Genomic DNA, 21,214 nt, shown 5'->3' on the forward strand with positions numbered 1-21,214 from the left:
ACGACTGACAAACTTGAAAAAAATTGCCAGTTTTTTTAAAATGAGTTGTCTGTGGCTGAGTTCCTTTAACTACAATTAAACTTAAGTTATTGGCTATAACTGTCCGATACTTTCTAATATTCATTATTACCGTATTTTTTCAATTAAACGCCCCCGGCGTTTATTCCAAACTTGGCTCCGTAGATCCGGCGTTTATTTGAATGGTGCAGTTTATTTGAGCAAAATGTTTATTAAACAAGGGTTTTTAATCAATATTTGTGACATGAATGTATCTTGCCATCATACCTAAAGCATATCACACCTGGAATAAATGCCTGAAAGGCTTACTTACCACTCTACCTTGGAGACCCGGCGTTTATTCGGGGCCCGGCGTTTAATCGAGAAAATACGGTAACCACTTTCTCTAAATCACTAAAACAAGTTGCCGTAACCAGGGCTGTGGCCAGACTTTTAGCCAAACGAGGCAAAACCTGCGATCGCCCAAAGCACAAGCCACTGTAAAGGGGTTGAGGGGAACGCACCCCTGAAAAGTTTGAATTCATGAAGTGTTTCTTTAGAAAAATCAATCTTGTCCAAATGGGGACTATTTTCCCAACTAAAATTATATTGTAAATAATAAAGATGGTAAATTTTAAACTCGGTAATAAATAATAAAGATAAGATGTTCTACATGACACGAGCATGGGACAAAGAAAAATTCTGAGTCCCCGACGGGAATCGAACCCATGGCCTCCCAGATACCGGTTGGGCGCTCAAACCAACTGAGCTACGAGAGACTCGTTGTGAGCTGGGCCATTTTACTAGGTTGATATATGACACGCGTCCTGCATACTGCTAGGATCAGCAATGTCGAATTCGTCAAGTTTTGTAGTAAATAATAAAGATGGTAAATTTTAAGCTCGTTAAGCTCTTTATTAAAAGTATATTGTTTTTAATTTTGGGTTAAAACCTAGACGAGGCAAGTGCCTCGTCTTGCCTCTTGCTAGTTACGGCCCTGGCCGTACAACGGTTGTGTTTGTATCATCAGCAAACATCCGTGCTTTAGAGCAATGTTAAAAGCACGGTAAGTACCAGCGGGGAGGAATGTAAATAAGAGCCACGAATCAAGCTGTCAGTAGGGAGAACACGACCAGACTTTATACTTTATGCGGGAGGGGAAAAGGGGATATCAGTCAATGCGAGCAGCCTGGTGAAGGACCACAGTCCGTTTTAAGACTGTCTAATTACGGTGTTGTATGTGCTGTTTGGGGGAATAAACTTAGTTGTTGTTACTCAGATGTGTTTTCGTCCGCCGTATTTTAGGAAACTGTGTCGACAACTACATCCAATGCGGCAATGCTGTACATCTTTGCATCACTAACAGCCGATATAAGAAGAACTGCCCGAGGACCTGTAATCTGTGTTAAGAAGCTCCAACAAGGTTACAATTTTACAGCGGTTATACTTAAAGATGATTTCTAGTCCGTACTGCGCAATCTCCGCCTGCAAAGTTTATGTGAGTCTCACATAAACATTGGTGTTCTAGTAAATCAGAGCGAAATAAGCGGCCAAAACAACCGCGCAAATCAGAAAGTAAAGTAAAATTATACTACGTGTGCTGTAACTTGCTGTCAGGCGCCGTTTATTTTCCGCGGACGGAAAATGAGAGAAATGAGAGAAAATGGTAGAAGAGAGAAAATTTTTCACCGGTACATAAAGAGAACGCCTGATTGCAGATTACGTGTGCTATGAATGTAACGCTTTTCTGGAATATGTTGTGAACTCAGTACTGAAAATTGTTTACATTTAATTCTTGCAGGTAATTTGCATCTGGAAGTCAAACTTTGAAGAAGACCTTATATAAACTTAAATAGACTCAAATAGAATAAAAGTAAAAAAGTGTAATTGTAGTCAGGGGATGACAAAGTTTGTTTGTTTGTTTGTTGTTTGTTTGTTAATTAAAGCATTATAACCTATCAGTTTGCGTCCTTTTGTCACGATACCAGCCGTTGTCGAAGTTGCAAGTGTTTCGCCGAATGGTGGGCGAAATTGTTGTTTCATGCGATTTTAATATTTGACGTTTTCTGTAGACGAATAGCCAGAAGGGAACCCACAGTAAAATAGCAGGTTTCTCGAGGCGAATTTAGGAATGAACGAATGAAAAACTTTATTGAAGTGTCAAAACCACATAGCTAGGGACGATTCCCTTACTTATTTGGGGACACATGATTGAAAGATACAAAAAGTGACAATTAAATTGTGTAAAATATCAATAGTAACATAAAAATCTAATACTAATCATACAAATCTAACAATTTAAACAGCAAAGTGAAATCGTAACAAATGACAGGCTAAATTTAAAAATTAAACGAGACTTACCTGTAAGTTGAAGTTTGATTTGGATTCTATGAGTCATCAGCCCATTCTCGTTCCCAGAGCCTTCCGTTTCTTTTGGTCACGTGGTCGGCGAAACGAAGGGCTCTGGTAACACTGACTACCGGATGTCGTAAAATCCACGACATCCGGTAGCGCATGCCCACTGCATAAATGTTCGTCTGCGCCTGCTCAGTAAAAGAAAGGGGAAGGCTGGGGCTGACTGAGACGAGATCTAGAAGAAAGCAAATTTGAAAGAAGATACGACATTTGAGTTTGGCGTTCGAAAGAGCTGTACGGCAATCCTTGCTACAATTGTCGGAGGACATCAAGAAACAAGGAATGGAACAGGAAGACGGCAGATAGAAAAGTTAGAATCCAGAGGAATTGGAGTCATAGTGTTTAAGAGGAAATCCGCCAGGACTTCGAGTAGTTATTGGACAAAATTATGTACCAGAACTATTTACACCTGATTGCAAGCTTTTGTGTTACTGCTTCAAATATCTTATCGAAAGAAATCTTTTCTAACAACACCACACATCGAAAACACATTTTGAAGTTCCGCTGAATTCCACTGAATCGCTTAAAAGATGTAAGCTTTTGCCCATAGCTTGTGAACTTTAAATATCATTTTCTCAGACCCTGATAAGAAATTGTTGTACCAGAATTATTTCCACCTTATTGCAAACTTTTTTGTTACTGCTTCAAATATCTTATCAAAAGAAATCTTTTCTAACAACACCACACATCGAAAACACATTTTGAAGTTCCGCTGAATTCCACTGAATCGCTTAAGACGAATTTACAAAACGGCTACACGTGAGATTTTGCCCATACCTTGTAAACTTTGAAATTCATTTTCTCAGACTCTGATAAGAAATTGTTGTTGGTGTTATCACAGATAATTACTTACATCTTTACCTTTTATTAAGGGTAGGAAATAACGCAATAGGATTTAAATTATTCTGGAAATTGATTTTTGTCCAACTTTAATAAATATTACTCGACTGCCTAGTGGATTCCGTCTTAAACACGGAGTCGAGGATGTCATCAGCTGATAACATTCCGACGGTTGATGATACTGTGAAATTTATTTATGGCCATGCGGAGGTACTGTAGAAAATTCAGAGCTAAAAAAGCGACTGAGCGATGAGGTATCATTCTATTGAGCGGCGGTAAGAAATATCACATTGAATTTCAAAGTCTTCATGTATTCATGAACTCCATTTAGTGTGTATATCTTGTAAAGCTAAGTTGATAGTGCAAATGTTTGCAATATTTTTAATGCAATAAAAAGTACAACCGAGTTACACCTTACAAAAGATGTACTTGTCATTTGTTCATAATCAAAGGTCTGCTTCGTGAATACGTTATTCCAACAAACTCCCAGTGTTATTCGGTCTTTTTCCGGTAACATTTTCAAACTTGCCCGCTACATCTTCAATTGTTTCGATGACCGGAAGTATAACGAAAATTGCGTAGAAGCGTTTCATTTTTTTACCCAATTACGCATGCAGTTTTTATCAGCCAATCAAAAAAATCGTATTTTTTACCGTTACCAGGGCCACTACGTCATGTCATTTAAAAAAAAATACGCGTGGCCCTGGGGAAGAGGATGTCATCAGCCGGGAGTGTAGGAGTTGGTACGAGAGAGAGTCCAGCGCATGCGTACCATTCCGTAACGACCTTGGCTGATGACGAAATAGAAGTGGCGTTATGCATCCGTTGGAAAACTCGACTCTGTACTGTCAAACGCCCCGTAAGCGGAGACCGGGATAAAGTGTCCACTTAGGAGAACGTGTGACCTTATGTTTTTCTTAAACCGAATGTAGTATTTGTATGTGGCTGGGACCATTACAAAGTGTGTGCGCTTACAGAAGGTGTCTTTAGCTGAGGTTAGACTGTAAAACTGGGGATTTTTTTCTCTATCCCACGCTAGTGACATGATGAACATTTCATCTTTCTCGTTTCACCACCAAGCTTAAATTCACCACCTTTCTTTATCACCATTGGGAGGCGCGGTGGCCTTATGGTTAGTGTGCTGAATTCCGAAACGATCGGTCCGAGTTCGAGCCCTGTCCGGGGCATTGCGTCGTATTCTTGTGCAAGACACTTTACTATCATAGTGCCTCTTTCCACCCATTTAATGCTGTGGGGTAACCCTGCGAAGGATCGGACTAGCATTCCTTCCAGGCTGTGGGGGCCGGTGTGGGGGATATAAATACTCTTAGCCGAAGAGCTAATGGAATATTCCAATGGGCATCCGCGACGAGTTGCAAGAACCAGAATTCGAGTTATCGGGGTAAATTTGACCCAAATTTTGATCAAGGAAAACCAAATTTAGTTCGAGTTAGCGGGCTTTCGAGTTATCCGAGTTCGAGTTAACCGAGTAGAAATGACTGAAAAGTGCGGTCAAATCCAAGGGAAATGGAAGTCAGTTAGTTCGGGGTTCTACTGTAGTCACATTCAAAGTCAACTACTGGAAAATGAATGAAATTTTGTATCTTAAGCAAACATGTGATGTCCACGAAAGCCCACGGTGTCTGTTTAATCAGCTAAAAACATCACGATTGAAAATACTTAAATCCGAACCTTTTCAGGAGTTGTAAATATTTAAGCACGGAGAGCCTTTTTTATTTGCTTTTTCTGCCGACCTGAAATGCAAACCCCAGAGGACAACTGAAAACAATTAAACGTACTATTGTGGACATCTCAAAGTTGCTAACGAATTTTGCTTCGGTTATAACAAGTTTGAATACGTTTTAATGGGTGGGGCGGGGAAAACGAAATTATTCAGTCTCAGTACATCCTGGGACAGAATGGAGATTGTTTTTATTGTCCTTTCTCTGGTTGAAAAAGAAAAAAAAGCCCTTTAGACTCTAAATATATAAGTCCTGTAAAGTACTGCCGCGGTATTCTCAAACATTGTGGGTTGTCAAATATTTAGCGCTCGGTGTTTACTGGAACTATCAAGAAGTTTTCTTTTTAAGGTAAAATTTTAATTTACTCTAAACATATCGAATACATCAAATCACTTCCTTTAAATTACAGTGGAAGTGAAAAGTATTGTTACCATTTTTCTATGATATAAAACCAATTTCTGAAAAGAAAGCATGAAGTAGTTTCAATCTCTCTTCACCTTGCGTCGGTGCATAATGACCGCAATTCTGTGTTTTGTACTCTGGCAATGCAGAGTTAAAGTCAGTTCACCACTTTGGTTCACCACCAAAAGGCAGGTACCACGAGCAAGGCCAATTGTTGTAATGAGGATTTTTTTGAAAACAAGTGCTCGTCCTCTGATGATTTAGAAGTTTTATGCAGTTAGAATTACACAAAGCGACGCAGTTAATAGTTTAAAATGCTTTTATTATGCCTTTAATTAATTTAATACCACTTGTTAATGTTTGTTTTCCACATGTAAACTGACCTGCAAAAATTAAAATAATAATGTAAACAATCGTCAATGTTGATAAGTCAATGCCGAGGTCGTAACATATTCCAGATAAATGTTACATTGTAGATGTTGACAGATTTCGTTCATATTTTTCTTTTTAACGGGAAAAAGCGGTCCAAATACAATGTTCAGAGTGCTAGTTTTATGAAAATGTTGGCCAGATATTTTAACGTTTAACTTATTTTTTTCCAGATAAAAAGGAATTTAGCGTAAAACATTCCTGAGTTTCTCTTTACCTGAGTTTTTGAGACAAGTGCTTTATTGAGTTTCAATAAAATATGTTTTATGATTATAATTGAAAAAATAAGCTCAGAACGCGAAATTAATGATCTTGACGGAAATCCATTTAAATTAAAATTTTGTGAAAATGTTTTTTGACAATAGCTGTCTTTACTCTGTGTTATTTTTTCCATTTAAGATTGTCAGACACCCCTGCCATGTGTCATTAGCTACCACATTGAACAAAAATCTACCCAGGGACTCGGAGAACCTGTTTTGTCGCAATTTTCAAGCTAGCAACCCCACAATTGATCAGCATGAATGTTTGACGCCCGGGGGAGGGAGGGCACTCCCATATATGAGCTATATAGGTATGTGCCGCTGTGTAGGGTATGGTTTTCAAGGAGAACCAGAGAGGTTTTGTCTAGAATAGGGTATCAGTGCCGAGAAACTGATCAGTGGTATGAAGAATTACACGGAAGAGAAAGAGGCTTCTCTAGACGTGAATAAAATCATTGTGACAACGTTGTTGACAGATGGTTTTCCATTAAAAACACTTATGGTGATGCAGTTCTAAAAAGAAACAAGTCTGGGATAGGGTGGGGATTTTCAGTATCTAGTCTAGTATAGGGTTGCAAAACCAGCTGAACATGGTCTGGTATAGGGTAAGGGTTTCAGAGTCGCAGCGGCACACCCCCACCCAAAAATATACAGGGTGCCCCCCCCCCCCGGGGCTTGACGATCTCATTGCAAAAAAGACACACTGATAAATTGCAGGTTTCATAAGATTTGTTAACTGTTCGGAGTTCCGATCTCTATGGGCAAACATTACCTCTAACCTGTACGTAAACATTAGCCTCGCCTACATTGGCGTGTGTACAGAATGTTCATTTGATGCGCATCTGTTCTACTGATACCCGGCCGCCGAGCAAGTGTAACCTGGAAAAGTAAAACAAAAATAACGCGGGTATTTAAAAAGGTAAATAAACAGCGGTAACATTGTACATCATTATAATTGACTGGGGTATGAAAATTTGTCTTTGTTTTTAACCAAAAAGTAGGTTCTTTTATTTCTGAGTCTCACTTGAAGAATTTTAGCATCTTGTTTTTTTACCGTTCAAAAACATTGTGCCAACTGTTTAGTGTGATCTGGCCTCTTTTAAGTGGACCGGCATAAACACAAAATTGAAACGCAAAATACGTTTGCAAAGACATCTACGAGTACAAAGATATCGTATACTAGACCATGTCGATGCTAAATTTTTTTCATCTTTATTGATGGCGGTTTTTTTAAATGTTTAAATACACGAAAACAACTGATGATATAAAGTGCTGCTAAAAAGTAAGTAAGTTGGTAAATGAGCGAGCGAGCGAGCAAGCGAGTCAGTCAGTCAGTCAGTCAGTCAGTCAGTCAGTCAGTCAGTCAGTCAGTCAGTCAGTCAGTCAGTCAGTCAGTCAGTCAGTCAGTCAGTCAGTCAGTCAGTCAGTCAGTCAGTCAGTCCATAAGTAAGTAAGACTTTATTTTAATAGGGTAACACTTAACAGTAATTAAACTGATGACCTTGTGGCCCTCAAAAAAGGAAAAGAAATAGAAATAAAGATATAGCAACATACCCCTCTACGCCTTGGAACGATTGTAGGTCTGCCATTCTTGCTGAAAGCTGTGGCGTGGTAATGCATCACGCTCCCGTAATCATATGGAGTTCCAAGGGTGTCAATAGTTGATCTCGAGTACTTTCTGAAATTGCCCTGCGTCCCTACAAATTCAATCAGTAATTTTAACTTCACCTGTTTTATGTTTCACGATTCATCCAGTTCAGACAGGTTAACGTATTTCTGTTTTCTTGAGTGGCCAAATCTGAGCATGCTAAGTGCGCTCATCGCACGCTAGGCGTGCTAACGACTCCACACTAAGATCGTGTTCTATTGGAGTCAACCGTTTCAACCACAACCGGTTTTGGTTGAGACGGTTGACGTTTCTCAATAGAACACTTTTCCAACCTTTTTCGGTTAACACGCGGTAACTCCTGGGAATAGTCATTACCAGACTTCCACGTTCACACGCCGAGGTAAACATGGCGGCCGGTGGTCGTGCTGTTGTGTCCTTTGTACTTTCCGAGGTCTTAGAAGAAGATATTTTAAGAGATGAATCCGACGATAAACTAAAGGGATAAGCAGCGTTATTTTTTAGACAACGAACGAACACCTGCTGTTCGTATTCGTGAATATGTGGAAGAAGTTGTGACAAATTTGCCAGACTCACATCTGATGAGAAGTTTTGCACTTTCGTCCGTCCAGCGCATGAAACCTCCGGACTCATTGCTGCTGCCTGTCGAACAGCCTGGGACAGCTGCATTTTCGCCAATTTGGGCGGCCATTAATTCCTGAACCTCCTCCCTATCAAGTGTTTTATACGAGAAACTCGCGAAACTCGCCATCTTTTTGTTGTTTACGAGTGTCGCGAGCAGCAAGGATCCCAGCAGCAGCAATTTTAAAAAGCCTGCGAAAATGACAGCGGTCGCTACCAATACTTTATCAACTGTTTCAACCTGGTTTGATGCCGGTTGAAACGTTGATCAACCAAACCAACCAAAAACGGTTCTTTCCCAAAAGAACACGAAAAAACACAACCAACCCAACCAACCTAAAATGGTTGATTCCAATAGAACACGACCTAAGTGTCCTTAACGTACGCTCAGTGTGACATCTAACATCCCTCGGAAAACAAAAGGTTTAGATTGCCAAAACCCTTCTAAAACAATAACAAGTGTGCAAATTCCACATAAAAGTTTAGGCTCTTACGTAAATGTGTTCTCAAAAAAACCTAATGTTGCGTAACATCATAATTGCAAACAAAATGCTGACGTTGCTTATTATGGTCTATATGATCAAAACAAAATCCAAAACTGCAATCTTTATTCAATAAGCTTTCAGAAAATATATACTTTTTGGGGGTTACCATTGATGGTTTGCACACAATTTTTCTTCCGTGATACCTTAAATATTCGCATATCCGTGACTTCAAGACAAGGTAAGCGTTCCGTATTTGTGTGTTGTGAGCTTACTATCACCTTTAGCATCAAAATCCTGTGGAGGGTCGCAAGTTATTCTAACTAAGCTCGCTAGGCATGCGAAAAGCGATTAAACACGATAAAAATTTTCATAATTGTCGATCAGTTTCACTTTTTATAGATGTTTTCAAAATCGTATCTATGGATGGTTTCTACCCGTTACTGTACAGCTGATAATGGACAAAAAGGAAGCTTACTTTGTATAGGAAATAAAGAATTCTTTTGAAATGTTTTTTGTTTCGTGTTTAAATAACTATTTTCGTTCAATTTTAACATGGTTGTCCAGTTATAAAAGAGGAATGTATTTTTTAACAAAAATATTTAGGATCTTATTGATAGTTCAACAGATATTTTAATTTTTTACGTATTGTTACATTTTGATTGAAAATAATAGATACGCAGGAGTAGCATATGTTATACGACATGTGACGGCCGTCCCACTTAGACAGGAGTCAATTATTAACTAGTTCCATCAAAATGAACATAACATAAGAAAGATAATATAGACTCTAATTTTATTCTTTGAGGATAACTCGTTTTGCTGTAATATTTCCTACCGAAAGTGTTAAAAAATTGATCGTGCTCAAATTGTTTGCCTTGCGTTGTTGTTGGCATGTTTTCACCTGCTCTCCTTTTGGAGACGTTCCCGCAAGAATGCTTTTTCTTACCACGAAGACGTTTTGCAGCTTTAACTTCTAACCACAAAAAAGTTCTTTGCACTTGCAAGATCTAAGCGTCCAGCAATGTGCAAAAAGAAATTACCAGGTTGTGGACGTGAAAAAAGGTCTTGCACGTGACATTTATTTTTGGAATGTACTGAGTATTTGTTTAAAAATTTTTAAAGAAGAATATGGCTCACACAGAGCAATGCGATTGTTTTACTAACCGGGCTTGACGTTTTGCCACAGGATCCTAACGTATCTGTCCCTGTCAGGACGAGACTGTTCGTGGTAGAAGCCCAAAGCGTGACCTGGAGAAAAGAAAGTTGAAACTCAGTTGGCGTTATCTCCTTTTTCTTATACTGATAATCCTTATAAAATAACTCAGATACTACGCGCGCTCTGACTGGTCAAATTGATCAAAAAACCTATGTACTATTGTACCGGTAAACTCCCGATTCAGTCCCGACATGGCCGCACTACGCCCGATTACGTATAAGGACGAAGAATTAAAGTTAGTTTAATGTCTTCTTTCGAAAAGCTGGTAAATCAATCGCCTGACGGCTCGTGATTTACACGCTTTTCTCGTGTTCTCTCAACATCCCGCGTGGTTTTATTACGCCAGTAAAGCCCTTAAAATGCGGTCTATTGCTTAATTAAAAACTGCTCTGCATACCATACTGAGAGAAAAAAAAGTTGAAAAATAAAAGTGAAACGAAACAAATTCTGGCTGTTGTAGTCAAACGTCGACATGAACTTTGTCAGACAGCACACAGAACATGCCATATATTAGCCCTTAGCCCTTCACTTTACCTTAACACTAACCAACTTCATGAGCTACGATTCCTCTTGTCCAACATCCCGGCGCAAGGGTGATATCTTGACGGCGTCCTGTCCTGCCCACGTATGATGAGCACCTGACAATAATCAACAAACAAAAAGTTTGCTTATTATTCATGGCTTATCAAGAAACTGCCCTCTAGTTGACTATCTTCCTACCTCTTTTCATAGTCGGTTATTATTGTATTATATAACGAGGACAATTATATTATTATAACACCTTGACGCTTGAATATAGTTTTCTCATTTCACTTTATATTATGTCCCCACCTCCCTTGGAAAGTACGGTGCTTATTCTTCAAGGTATAGACTAATCATTAAAGTTTTCTTGAACCTCTGCCAGGAATTAAAACAAAATAGAAAAACACATTTCGGCATTTTCTGCCTACTGGTAGTAAAATAATAAAAAGGAATTACGCCAGCGGCAGCCTGCGGATATTGTAGTATCGCGCGCGTCGCGCCACAGTCTGTATGTGTAATATGTCAGCCATCTGTGCAAACTGCTGGAGTTCTCGTACGTGCCTGTCTCTAAACATGGCGGGGCGCGACGATTCCCCCTCAAGAGCAGTGTCGTCTCGCGTCCGCCACGACCCATCCGGGAACCGACCCCCACGGGGTTCTCACTTCCACACTTTACATCGCCCGAAACAGTGTCCCCGGCCCGGCCGCGCGCTCGTTCCCAGACCTCGCCCCGCACAACATGCAGTCTCCACCCCCGAGGCCACCCGGGAGCTCCCCCTCCCGACGTACCGCCGCCGGACCTGCCTTGCCCCCCCCGCCCCCCTCCATGCGCGTCCCCCCTCCCCCGCCCCGCCCCCCGCCCCCCCGCGCGCCTCTCCCTCCGCGCGCGCCCCGCCCCCCCCGTTCCCCCCCCCCCCCCCCCCCCGCCCCGCCCTCTCGCTTCGCCGCGCCGCCGCCCCTTCCGCCTCCCCCCCGAGGCCCTGCCCTCGCCTTCCCCGCGAGGCGACCCCTCCCCCCGCCTCTCCGCCCCCCCGCCCCCCCCTTCCGGCCCTGTGCCCCCCGCCTCCCGGCGCCCCTCCCCCGCCCCCGCTGCCCCCTCCTGCGCCTGCGCCCCGCCCCCCCCCCCCCCCGCCCCGGCCGCCTCGGCCCCCCCCCCCCCCCCCCCCGCCCGCCCGGCGCCGGCGGGCGCCGGGCCCCCCCCCCGCCGCGCCCGGCGCCCCCCCCCCCTCCCCCCGGGCCCGCCCGTGCCGTCCCGCGCCCCGCCCCGCCCGCCCGGCCGCCCCCCCCGCGCCCCGGGTGCGCGCGGCGCGCCCCCCGCCGGGGGCCCCCTTCCGCCGGCCCGCCCCCCCCCCCCCCCCCCCGCGACAGGCGCTTCACTGGAGAGAAGATGCTTATTGACATGAGTTCTCGTTAGTATTTGCGTGCTCAACTACAGTTTGTAGTTGTAAGGGAAGAGGGGCAGAGGTGCTGCGGAAGAGAGATGGGCGATGTTTTCGGCCACATGTTCTGTTTGTATATGTCAGCATTGGTTGCATTAAAAACTGCTGTTGAAGTTCTTCGTTGTGACGTGCGTTCTTGTCTCTTAAACATTGGCGTTATTCTTTTTTAGGCCCCGTCCACACTGACCCGGATAAATTTGAAAACGCCGCGTAAAATGTTTTCCGTCCACATTAACCCGGGTAAATTTGAAAACGATACGCTTCATTGGTGAGTGTGGTTTTGAAAAGCCTCGTTTTTGGTGACCAAAAACGCCGTTTCAGTGTGGATGGTTGGCCTAACCGGAGAAAAAAAAAATGCGTTTTCAAATTTACCCGGGTCAGTGTGGACGGGGCCTTAGACTTGTATGCTCACCCTCTGCCAGGTACAAAATATGCAAACGATCCTTCCCTTGACCTTTTCTTGATGCGGATGCAAGTTTTTCTTGCCCATTCGTTCATTCCTTCTTTAATGGCCCACATAGCCTTACGATTACGAGCTAGAAAACACAACAAAACTAGTAAAATAGAACAGTAATGCAGTTTCCATCCTATGTAATGCACGATGAAACGTCCATCAATCTTCTCAAACTCTTTAATAATTCTTAAAAAATGACAACCGTGATGGAGGTCTTGATACCCAGTCTTAATTAGCATAAATTTTAACGATTTAATTTCTTGGTTTACTCAGTAGTTTTTGTTTTGATTGGGAAGAATTATCAAATACTCGAGACAGTGTTTCATTGGCTATTCAAAAACCTCGAATTTCCTCAAAAATGCTCCACAGCGCGTCGTATAAATTTTCAACTCTCTTCTCGGTGTTTGGATTTCCCGATGAAACACTGTCTGTTGTGTTTGATATATTACTTCAACACAGTTTTTAATGTGCATTACGTGTCAGTAACTTCAAATTATCTTATGGACTACACGTGACAGTTTACATCATCTTATTATGAATGTGCCCAGTTTGGTACACTCATTATTCAGTTCTTTATGGCTGTTGGTATAGACTTACCAAGAGAAGGATGAATTGCATAAACCAGCACGCCACCAGGCCACTGTCGGCCTCTACTTGCAGCTCTTCCAAATGGATTATCGACATCCAGTCCCAACGCGGCCGCCATACGTTGATCTCTTGTAAGTATCATGTCTCCTTCAAACAGGTTCGGGTCATCGGCATTCTCTGGAGAGAAAGGTAAATTATTAAGACAAATAAATAGACCAAATAAATGCACGACTGAACGAACAAACGATCGAACGATTGGCTGAAAGGACGGGATAAAGGAAGAGTTAACTGTCTGGCTCCTCTGAGTCCCTATGGGTATTTCAGGCACTATCCAGGTATCCAATTTAGCTTATTAGCGTTTTATATTACTTTGTAATATTATTAAAGGAATAAGTATAAGTTAGTAGAAGTGCGGTCAGCGTGCTTTCAGATATGTTTCATTATGTTCTTTGCGTCTGCTGAATCGCGCATAGTCATAACTTTCCATTTGATTCCCTCCAGTATTCGAACATCTCCTTTTAACAAAAACACCTTTCCAATTTAAATTTATATCATAATCTATGATGTATTCGATTTTAAAACTATAGTTATTTAGGAAAGACCAATTACATCACTTTGATGGGTATGAATTTAGTAGCCCTACACAGAGGCGAACACCGAATTATCCCCATCCCGAGCTTACCTTAAAAGACTATCAAGCTATATAAAATGATCGAGGAATTGTGCGCACTATGATTGTTCAATTGGACTTCATTATAGCTCCATAAAGCACGCGGCTTACGTAACGCGCGTTGAGCGCTTGTATCGAGTTCTTAATATACAATCTTCGTTCACTGTCGCAAAATCCACGCGCGCAAGTTGAGTTAAAATAGATCACGTGATTTTGCCTTTACCTGTCGTCAGGCGGGAGAAATCTCGAAAGTGCAGTATTGACAATCATGCATATATATGTTTATTTATTTATTTATTTCTTTAGTTTCGAGGCTTGGTAGAAGTGGCAGAAAAATATATCCTCAAATTATCAACGATCGCGATGACCAATGGCAAGAGTCGAAGTGGATAACAGATCTTGAAGGGCTTTCATGTTCAAGGGTTCGAACTGCAGCTCAATAATTTTTTTTTTTTTAGCGATTGACTTTCTTGTAGTTGCTTGATTGTGAAGCCTTTCGACTTTTATCGCTTTTCTTTTCGGATTAACATAGCACTAATTCTCGCTGACATAATACTTTCTCAACGACCTATTCAGGCTGATGAAACCTTTTATCGCACCAGGGGCGTGTAAGCGCAGGGTTTGAATTCTCCTCGTTCGGCTTCTTCTGTGATTTTTATATTCCTCAATATAAATCCGTCCAATAATGCGACTATCCAATAATTTGTCGATTATTTTGAAAATAGCCTACACTTCCCATCGCTTTAACTTCTTTACGAACCTCGAAAGAGCCGCCATCTTCAATGCATAGTAGACCGCATGGGAACGAGGGTGTCGCGTCCATACCCGTTACTATTTTGTTAACAAATACCCGCATCTTCCTGGCCTACTGATGAACTCGAAATTGAATATGTTCAATCGTTCAATTGTGCAAACAATCCACTCCTGTATTTATAACACACCCCTCCCCCCAGCCTCTAACCCATAAATAACCACGAGCTTACGTCGACGAGCCCTGAGCGCAGTCACGTATTTAACATTTTATTAAAGAAATAAAAAACTTTCTCCTCGTGCATTGCTGAGTTATATAAGCACGCGGGATTTTTTTAGAACACTCGAGAAGTGCAAGAAGCACTCGGCTGCGCCTCGTGCTTCTCTATCCACTTCTCTCGTGTTCTTAAAAATTCCTGCGTGCTTATATAACTCAACAATGCAATCGGGTGCGTTTTTTATTTCTTTAATAAAATAAATGAAAAAGCTATTTAAAAAAAACTATAAAGCTTACCTTCGGGACTCGGCTCGGCAAGCACCACTCCACACAGAACAAGAACGTAAAACCACTTCATGTTTAATTCTTCACACTATCGAAACAGTGTGGTAAGAACGGCAAAATAACTGAGTATTTATGGACTTAAATTGTTAACCCACCTGGAAAGGATATCAACTCTTTGTTTAAGATGTCTGACTTTTTAAATTGTTCAAACGCATCTGTCACAGTTTAAAGGCGACACCCATCCAGCTTATCGCAGTTTTGCGCCACGTTTTCTTAACAGGTGATGTTAGGGGGAGGGGGTGGTATTATTAGCTATCACGTCACAGTGTTTTAGAGTGCAGCAGTTATTGAAATTGTGTGCTAGCAAAGTGGGCACTGTAAATAGTGAACACGAAATGTTATTTCAGGTTGACTACTGCTGCGTAACGTTGTTCCGTATTGGATAAACGTCGAGTGATGGTAAATATTAATATACTCGAAAAACACGTTCTGTTCCACTAAATATCATTTTGGAAAAAAGTTGTTTTGTTCCACTAAATATCCAAATAGCTAAATATTCTTTCGGAAAAACTGAACTAGCAGTGAAACTGTTCATTTATTTTTGACATAATGTGAACTAAATAAAACCTAAGAACATTTAATATCCCAGAGTCCGGATTTTCAGAGAAAAAAATATATACATGGGATAAATTGGTAGCAATCGGATGGCGTAGTTTGTTTTGTTAAAACTTATATCCAACCAAGCATTATCCACCCCAGCGTTATCCACCCCAGCGTTATCCACCCCAGCGTTATCCACTCCAGCGTTATCCACCCCAGCGTTATCCACACTTTGAATAATCAAGGCCAAATTGCAGTTTTCTTTGAAAGCTCTCGCGTTGAAACAGTTATTTTCATATCCTAAGATAAATTAAAAATATTATATAATTCTTATGTACAATGACCATTATGCTTTCACCTTGTTAAACACAACCGCCCAAATAAGAAATGTCTGAAACAGTATGTTCGCAACTTAACTGGAAGTTGTCTGAGAGCCTTTTTACCCTGGCAATACCACTTAGTTTTGGAAGTAAAAAGATGAAAGTAAATTGTTCTGTATGTTAAAAAAAGGACTATTTCATCGCCGTTGCAAATTAAAATGAATTTAGCAGCGAAGATCAAAATAACTGGTTGGTTCATTCGTGGAAATCTTTTGTTCAGTTCTTTTTATACCTTGGAGCCAGATATGGTAGTGTGGCCTAAAGTTCAGTGAAATGTATCTGTGTGCATGTGGTTCTTATAAAGTCGAAAAACATTTATGTTTCCAAAGCATATAAGTGAAAACTAAGATAACGGTAAATGAAAAGGACCACAAGTTCCGAGTTTGTTTTTGCGTTTATCTAAATTAAGCGAGGAATTCGTCTGTTTCTAAGTTTATAATATGCCTTTCGTCAAACAAATTTTTAGCAAATTCTCCAGTTTCTTGTAGTCCATATTTTCGTACTCTAAAAGTCATTTTGTGAAGCCGTCTGTGAACCCTTGATGTTCGCCAAGGATTCGCCAGGTTATAATAAAAAGTGCAGCAGAGTGTTTTTTTAACCCTGAAACCTCCGATGACGTTCAAAAACAAGATGTGGTGGTTTCAACCATTTGCAACATATATACACTGAAAATGCCCGATTTAAAGGACGTTAACGTCAAAATATCGTCCTACTAAATGAACATACTTGGAAGAGCAATTTGAATCTTAATCTAATCTTTAAATTTCACTTCATAAAGTGTTTGCAGACAACTCTTTGTAAACTCTATCTCCATCAAGTGTTTCAACCTGGCTTAGTTATTCTGTTCCAAGCCTACAGAGGCATGAAGACATACACGTTTCTCACACATGTCTCGGCTGCGGGAGGAAATATACTTTGCTATTTTGATGAACCTGTTAATTTTCTGTCACTCCACTTGAGGACGTTGTTATCGCCTGTTTAAGGGATTTTAAAATTTCTGGCGATCTGATCCTTTCCAGAAAGTCACCATCAGAAATGTTTTGGTTTTCAGATGTTTTATTCCATCGTCTGATACATAAAGTCCAAAGTCTGATACATAATTTGTAATTGACATTAAAAATACCAGCGCAATCGCATGCGGATTGCCATAACCGTGAATTTTTGAATTAACTTTTAAATTACGTGACACGTTTCTGTTTGGTAATATTTTAAGTTCAGCGCATCTCCAAATTTGACAAAAATTGAGAGGATTCCCTTCTCATTCCCTAACTAAGAAAAAGGAAAATGAATATGACTTCTTTTTTGCGTTTATCTAATTTAAGTGAACATTTCCTCTGTTTCTCAAGTTACAATATACCTTTCGTCAAACAAATTGCCAAAAACCTTGTATTTTTTTTTATTTCTGAATTCTGCGACACGTTTTCTCTTTGGTAATACAGTGTATAAGAACCTAAACTTTAAGAACCTGTTCGGCTAGAATTTTCATTTTAAACCCCTTTTTAAGAGAACCTATTTAGCATAAATTATATCAATTTGTTCACGAAGCCATAGACGAAGATACAGAAAAAAGGGATTTAATCTAGGCATGCATGCTAATACTGGAAAGATAAATTTTCTATGTGGTTATCAACTAAACTGTATTCTAGGTAATTATTTAATACAGCAATATTTTCCATATCACATAAGCCCTGTAGTGATCTGTGTTGATTGCTAATGACCCTATCAAATTAGGGAACCTATTTAAGAAACTTAGTTGCCAAAATCCCACTAAATACCATTTCTATAAGAGCATATTTAGGCTAAGTTAGAAAAATCTAGGTTCTTATATGAGGGTTTTTACTGTATGTCACTTCAGCGCCTTACCAAATTTAACGAACATTGAGCAAATTCCTAGCCTGCGAATACAGCCGCCTCTCCACGCTTACCAAATTTAACGAACATTGAGCAAATTCCTAGCCTGCGAATACAGCCGCCTCTCCACGCTCCGATCCGCTTGCTGGAGAGGCGGCTATATTCGCAGGCTAGCAAATTCCCTTCAAGTTGAAACTTTTAAAAGAGGACCTCTCATATCACTGTTCCGTATTGACTAAAATGGTTGAGTGATGGTAAATAATAATCCGCTAGAAAAACACGTTTTGTTCCAGTGAATATCCTTTTTGAAACAAACAAAAACACATAAAATATCCAAATTGGTGACACGAAGACATACACGTTTCCCACGCATGTTCCGGCTACGGGAGGAAATGTACTTGCTATTATATATTTTGATGAATCTGTTATTTTTCTGTCAGTCCTCTTGATAACGTCGTTATCGCCTGTCTAAAGCTATAACTCAAAGGGATTTTAAAAATTCGGCGATCTGATCCTTTCCAGAAAGTCGCCATGATTATAGGTGATGCGTTTTCGAATATTTCATTCCAGTGAAAAGATTGATAAATTATTTTGTAAACTGACATTAAAAATACCGAAGCGATCGCACGCAAATTGCCATAACCGTTTTCGTTTTTGAATTTTTGAATTTTGTTACATGTTATCCTTTTCGGGTAGTAAGTCACTCGAGCACCCCTTCAAATTTCACGAAAATGGAGCAAATTCTCTTTAAATTGTAACTTTAAAGACTGTTCTATTGGCCTAAATTATATTTGAGAAAGCATGAGTCAGCTAAGCCTTCCCACTATACACGCCCCCTCAGTCCCGGTCAAGACCTCTCGTGCTATTTTTCTCCGTCAATAATTACTCGATTTCCACAGGTATGTTTTTTGATAAAAGTTCATCAAGTAAACCTGGTATTTAAACGTTATATTTTTGTGTACCAAAATAAATTCTGGTCTTGTAAGGGCTTCAGGGCTTCAGAGTCAAGAAATAACGTGGCTTTCCTTTTTCTCTAACCTGGCGGTATTTTTTTGTTAAATCCTTGGCGAACAACAAGGCTTCACAAGAAGGATTGTATGGTGCAGAAATACCGACTACAAGAAGCTGGAGAATTTGGTGGAACGTTTGTGAAAAGCGTAACATAAACTGATAATCTGATTAAATCCTCACTTGAGGTAGCCCACGGTTTTTTATCGAGCTAAAAGGTCCTATTCTAAATCGAACTTTCATAGATTTCTTAGAAATTTCTTACTCGTGCTGAAATATTTTAAAAGAATGCAAAATTATAAATTTTGTGACAAGGAAGCTTGATTTGTTTTAGTTGTCAGTTGTTACAACGGTTATACTTCGCATAATTCACCGTGACTGGTTTTGGATAGCCTCAAATTAAACAAGATTCCAAACAATTAGGATTGAGTGTCCGTAAAACTCAAAGAAATTGTGGCCATGATCAAAATATCAAATTTGCTTATGCTTTTTGAGTTTGTAGGGCTAGGTCTATAACTGAACGATATGCATTGGCCGGTTCAAAATATCCAATAAAAGACTATTCCAGTTTTTGCACTTTTCGGCCTCTCGCTAAACAGAAGTAAGCCATGATGTCTAAAAATCTTTTTCAAGTGTAATCGAAAATACCAGTTTTCTTTAGCAAAGAAAGGGTTATGATTTGTAACAGCCTTTCATCGTGAACATATTTAGGCCGGAGTAATTAGATTTCCTCTTTAGAGGAAAATTTTAACATTAGCCTAATCCAACGGGACAAAAAGCTAAATATTTTGATATTTTAACCAGAGAGAGCGCAGTCACTGTTTTGAAGGTAGATGCTTTATAATCACACTTAAGATTTTTAGTGTTACGCACGTCAGCGACCTCATTGCGATTTTAAGATCTTTGTTTCGAAATAAGTCGTATTCTAAAGAAAATAACAGAGATCATATCTCAGACGCAAGAAGACATTAATTTTTACAGTTCGGTTCTAACTCTATGAGCAGTCATAACATCATTTTTTCCGGAAGCATAGTATAGTTTGAGTATTTAACGATAGAACACTTTAGGTACATAAATGTGATTTTGTGCAAATTTCTTCGGTGTTCGTCCAAAAGATTTACAAAAATGAGACCCGACAAAAATTAAAATAAAACTTTGAAAAAAGTATGTATTAAGTCTATTTTGTTACCATTTCAGACAATTTGCGGCACTTCCGGTTGTCTTCATGATCTTGTGTCGTCACATTTTTGAGATTTCCTTCGATTTTTACAGACATTCACTCTTTAAGGTTCACTCGCAGCACTGAACTGAAGACATCCGATATTTTGTTCTAAAATATGTTCTGTTCCGTCGTTTGTCTCAACTGACGTACAAATGTGACACCTATAACGACCCAGTGCAAATGCTTTGCATCCTTTTCAAGCTGTAGAAAGAACACGGTTTATTTAAGGTCCATACCTAGCCTGTGCGATTTTTTTGAGCGGAGCGGGACGCCTGTACACAGGCTAGTCCATACCAAGTACGGCGTATTTCCTGTACTGCCAACCTTAACTGTTTGAAACTTTGCGTGAGGTTTTTACAATGTGGTAGTTGAAAAAACCCCAATTTTATTTAAAAAGAAGGCTTCCGAGAAACACTTACAATTAAAACAAGTCAAGTTTGATTGCTGCAAGTTTATATTTTTATATTATTTTACGATTGTTGTGTCAGATTTTGAAATTTCTAAGAAATCTATTGGCAATGAAGTCTTCCTGTCCATAAACGCAATTTAAAAAGGAACCTTTCAGCCCAGTAAATACCCACGGGCCACCTTAAAGGTAAAATAAAAGAAAATATAAAGTCGGGCACGTGATCCATTTTCATCTTCCCAATTTTGCACCCTCTTCTATTTTGGAAATGCCCGTCTTTATAAGAACCACATGCATACAGGTACATGTAAACCTCGGACCACAGTACTACAATGGTACCAAGGTGTCATGGATACAGAACAAAAGATTTTGTAGTTATTTTGATCTTTTCTGCTGGAATAGTTTGAATTTGCATCGGCGATGAAATGGCTGTTTTCTAAGATATACTGATATCAAACATAATGGTAAATAAGCACAGTGGTAATACTCGTCTGACAAAAAAGGCACTTTCGTTGCAAATGTACTATTTCGGGCTTTTTTATTCGGTCGGTTGGGCTTAACAAGGTGAAAGCATTTTGGACATTGTAGATATGAATCATAATATTTAACATTCCGTAGGCTAAGAAATCCACGCTGGTCTTGCTTATTCAAAGAGTGGATAATGTTGGGGTGGATAATGTTGGGGTGGATAACGTTGGGGTGGATAACGCTTGGATGGATGTGTTAATAAAACAAACTGCGACATCCGATTGCTACTAATTTATCCCATGATTTTTTTACTTTGAAAA

General features: G+C 40.1%; 1 protein-coding gene across 3 annotated transcripts in view; it reads right to left on the bottom strand.

Moving 5' to 3' along the window:
- Positions 1-5,335: 5,335 nt before the first annotated feature.
- Positions 5,336-21,214, bottom strand: part of LOC144653792 (zinc metalloproteinase nas-15-like) — a 38,673-nt gene continuing 22,794 nt past the window's right edge. The window contains exons 1-9 of one of the 3 annotated variants that reach the window (XM_078513893.1): positions 15,115-15,165; positions 14,972-15,047; positions 13,047-13,214; positions 12,408-12,531; positions 10,581-10,672; positions 9,983-10,066; positions 7,640-7,782; positions 6,853-6,964; positions 5,336-5,774 (exon numbers count right to left, since the gene is read on the bottom strand). In XM_078513893.1, the coding sequence (XP_078370019.1) occupies positions 6,878-6,964; positions 7,640-7,782; positions 9,983-10,066; positions 10,581-10,672; positions 12,408-12,531; positions 13,047-13,214; positions 14,972-15,032 (759 nt within the window). In that variant the 5' untranslated portion in view covers positions 15,033-15,047; positions 15,115-15,165 and the 3' untranslated portion in view covers positions 5,336-5,774; positions 6,853-6,877. Of the gene's footprint in view, positions 5,775-6,852; positions 6,965-7,639; positions 7,783-9,982; positions 10,067-10,580; positions 10,673-12,407; positions 12,532-13,046; positions 13,215-14,971; positions 15,048-15,114; positions 15,166-17,802; positions 17,892-21,214 lie in introns of those variants that run through there. The other 2 variants (XM_078513895.1, XM_078513896.1) reach the window with 2 other exon arrangements.

This window comes from Oculina patagonica, chromosome 5 (genome assembly GCF_052425735.1).
Source record: "Oculina patagonica isolate OP01 chromosome 5, crgOcupat, whole genome shotgun sequence".
Lineage (NCBI taxonomy): Eukaryota > Metazoa > Cnidaria > Anthozoa > Scleractinia > Oculinidae > Oculina > Oculina patagonica.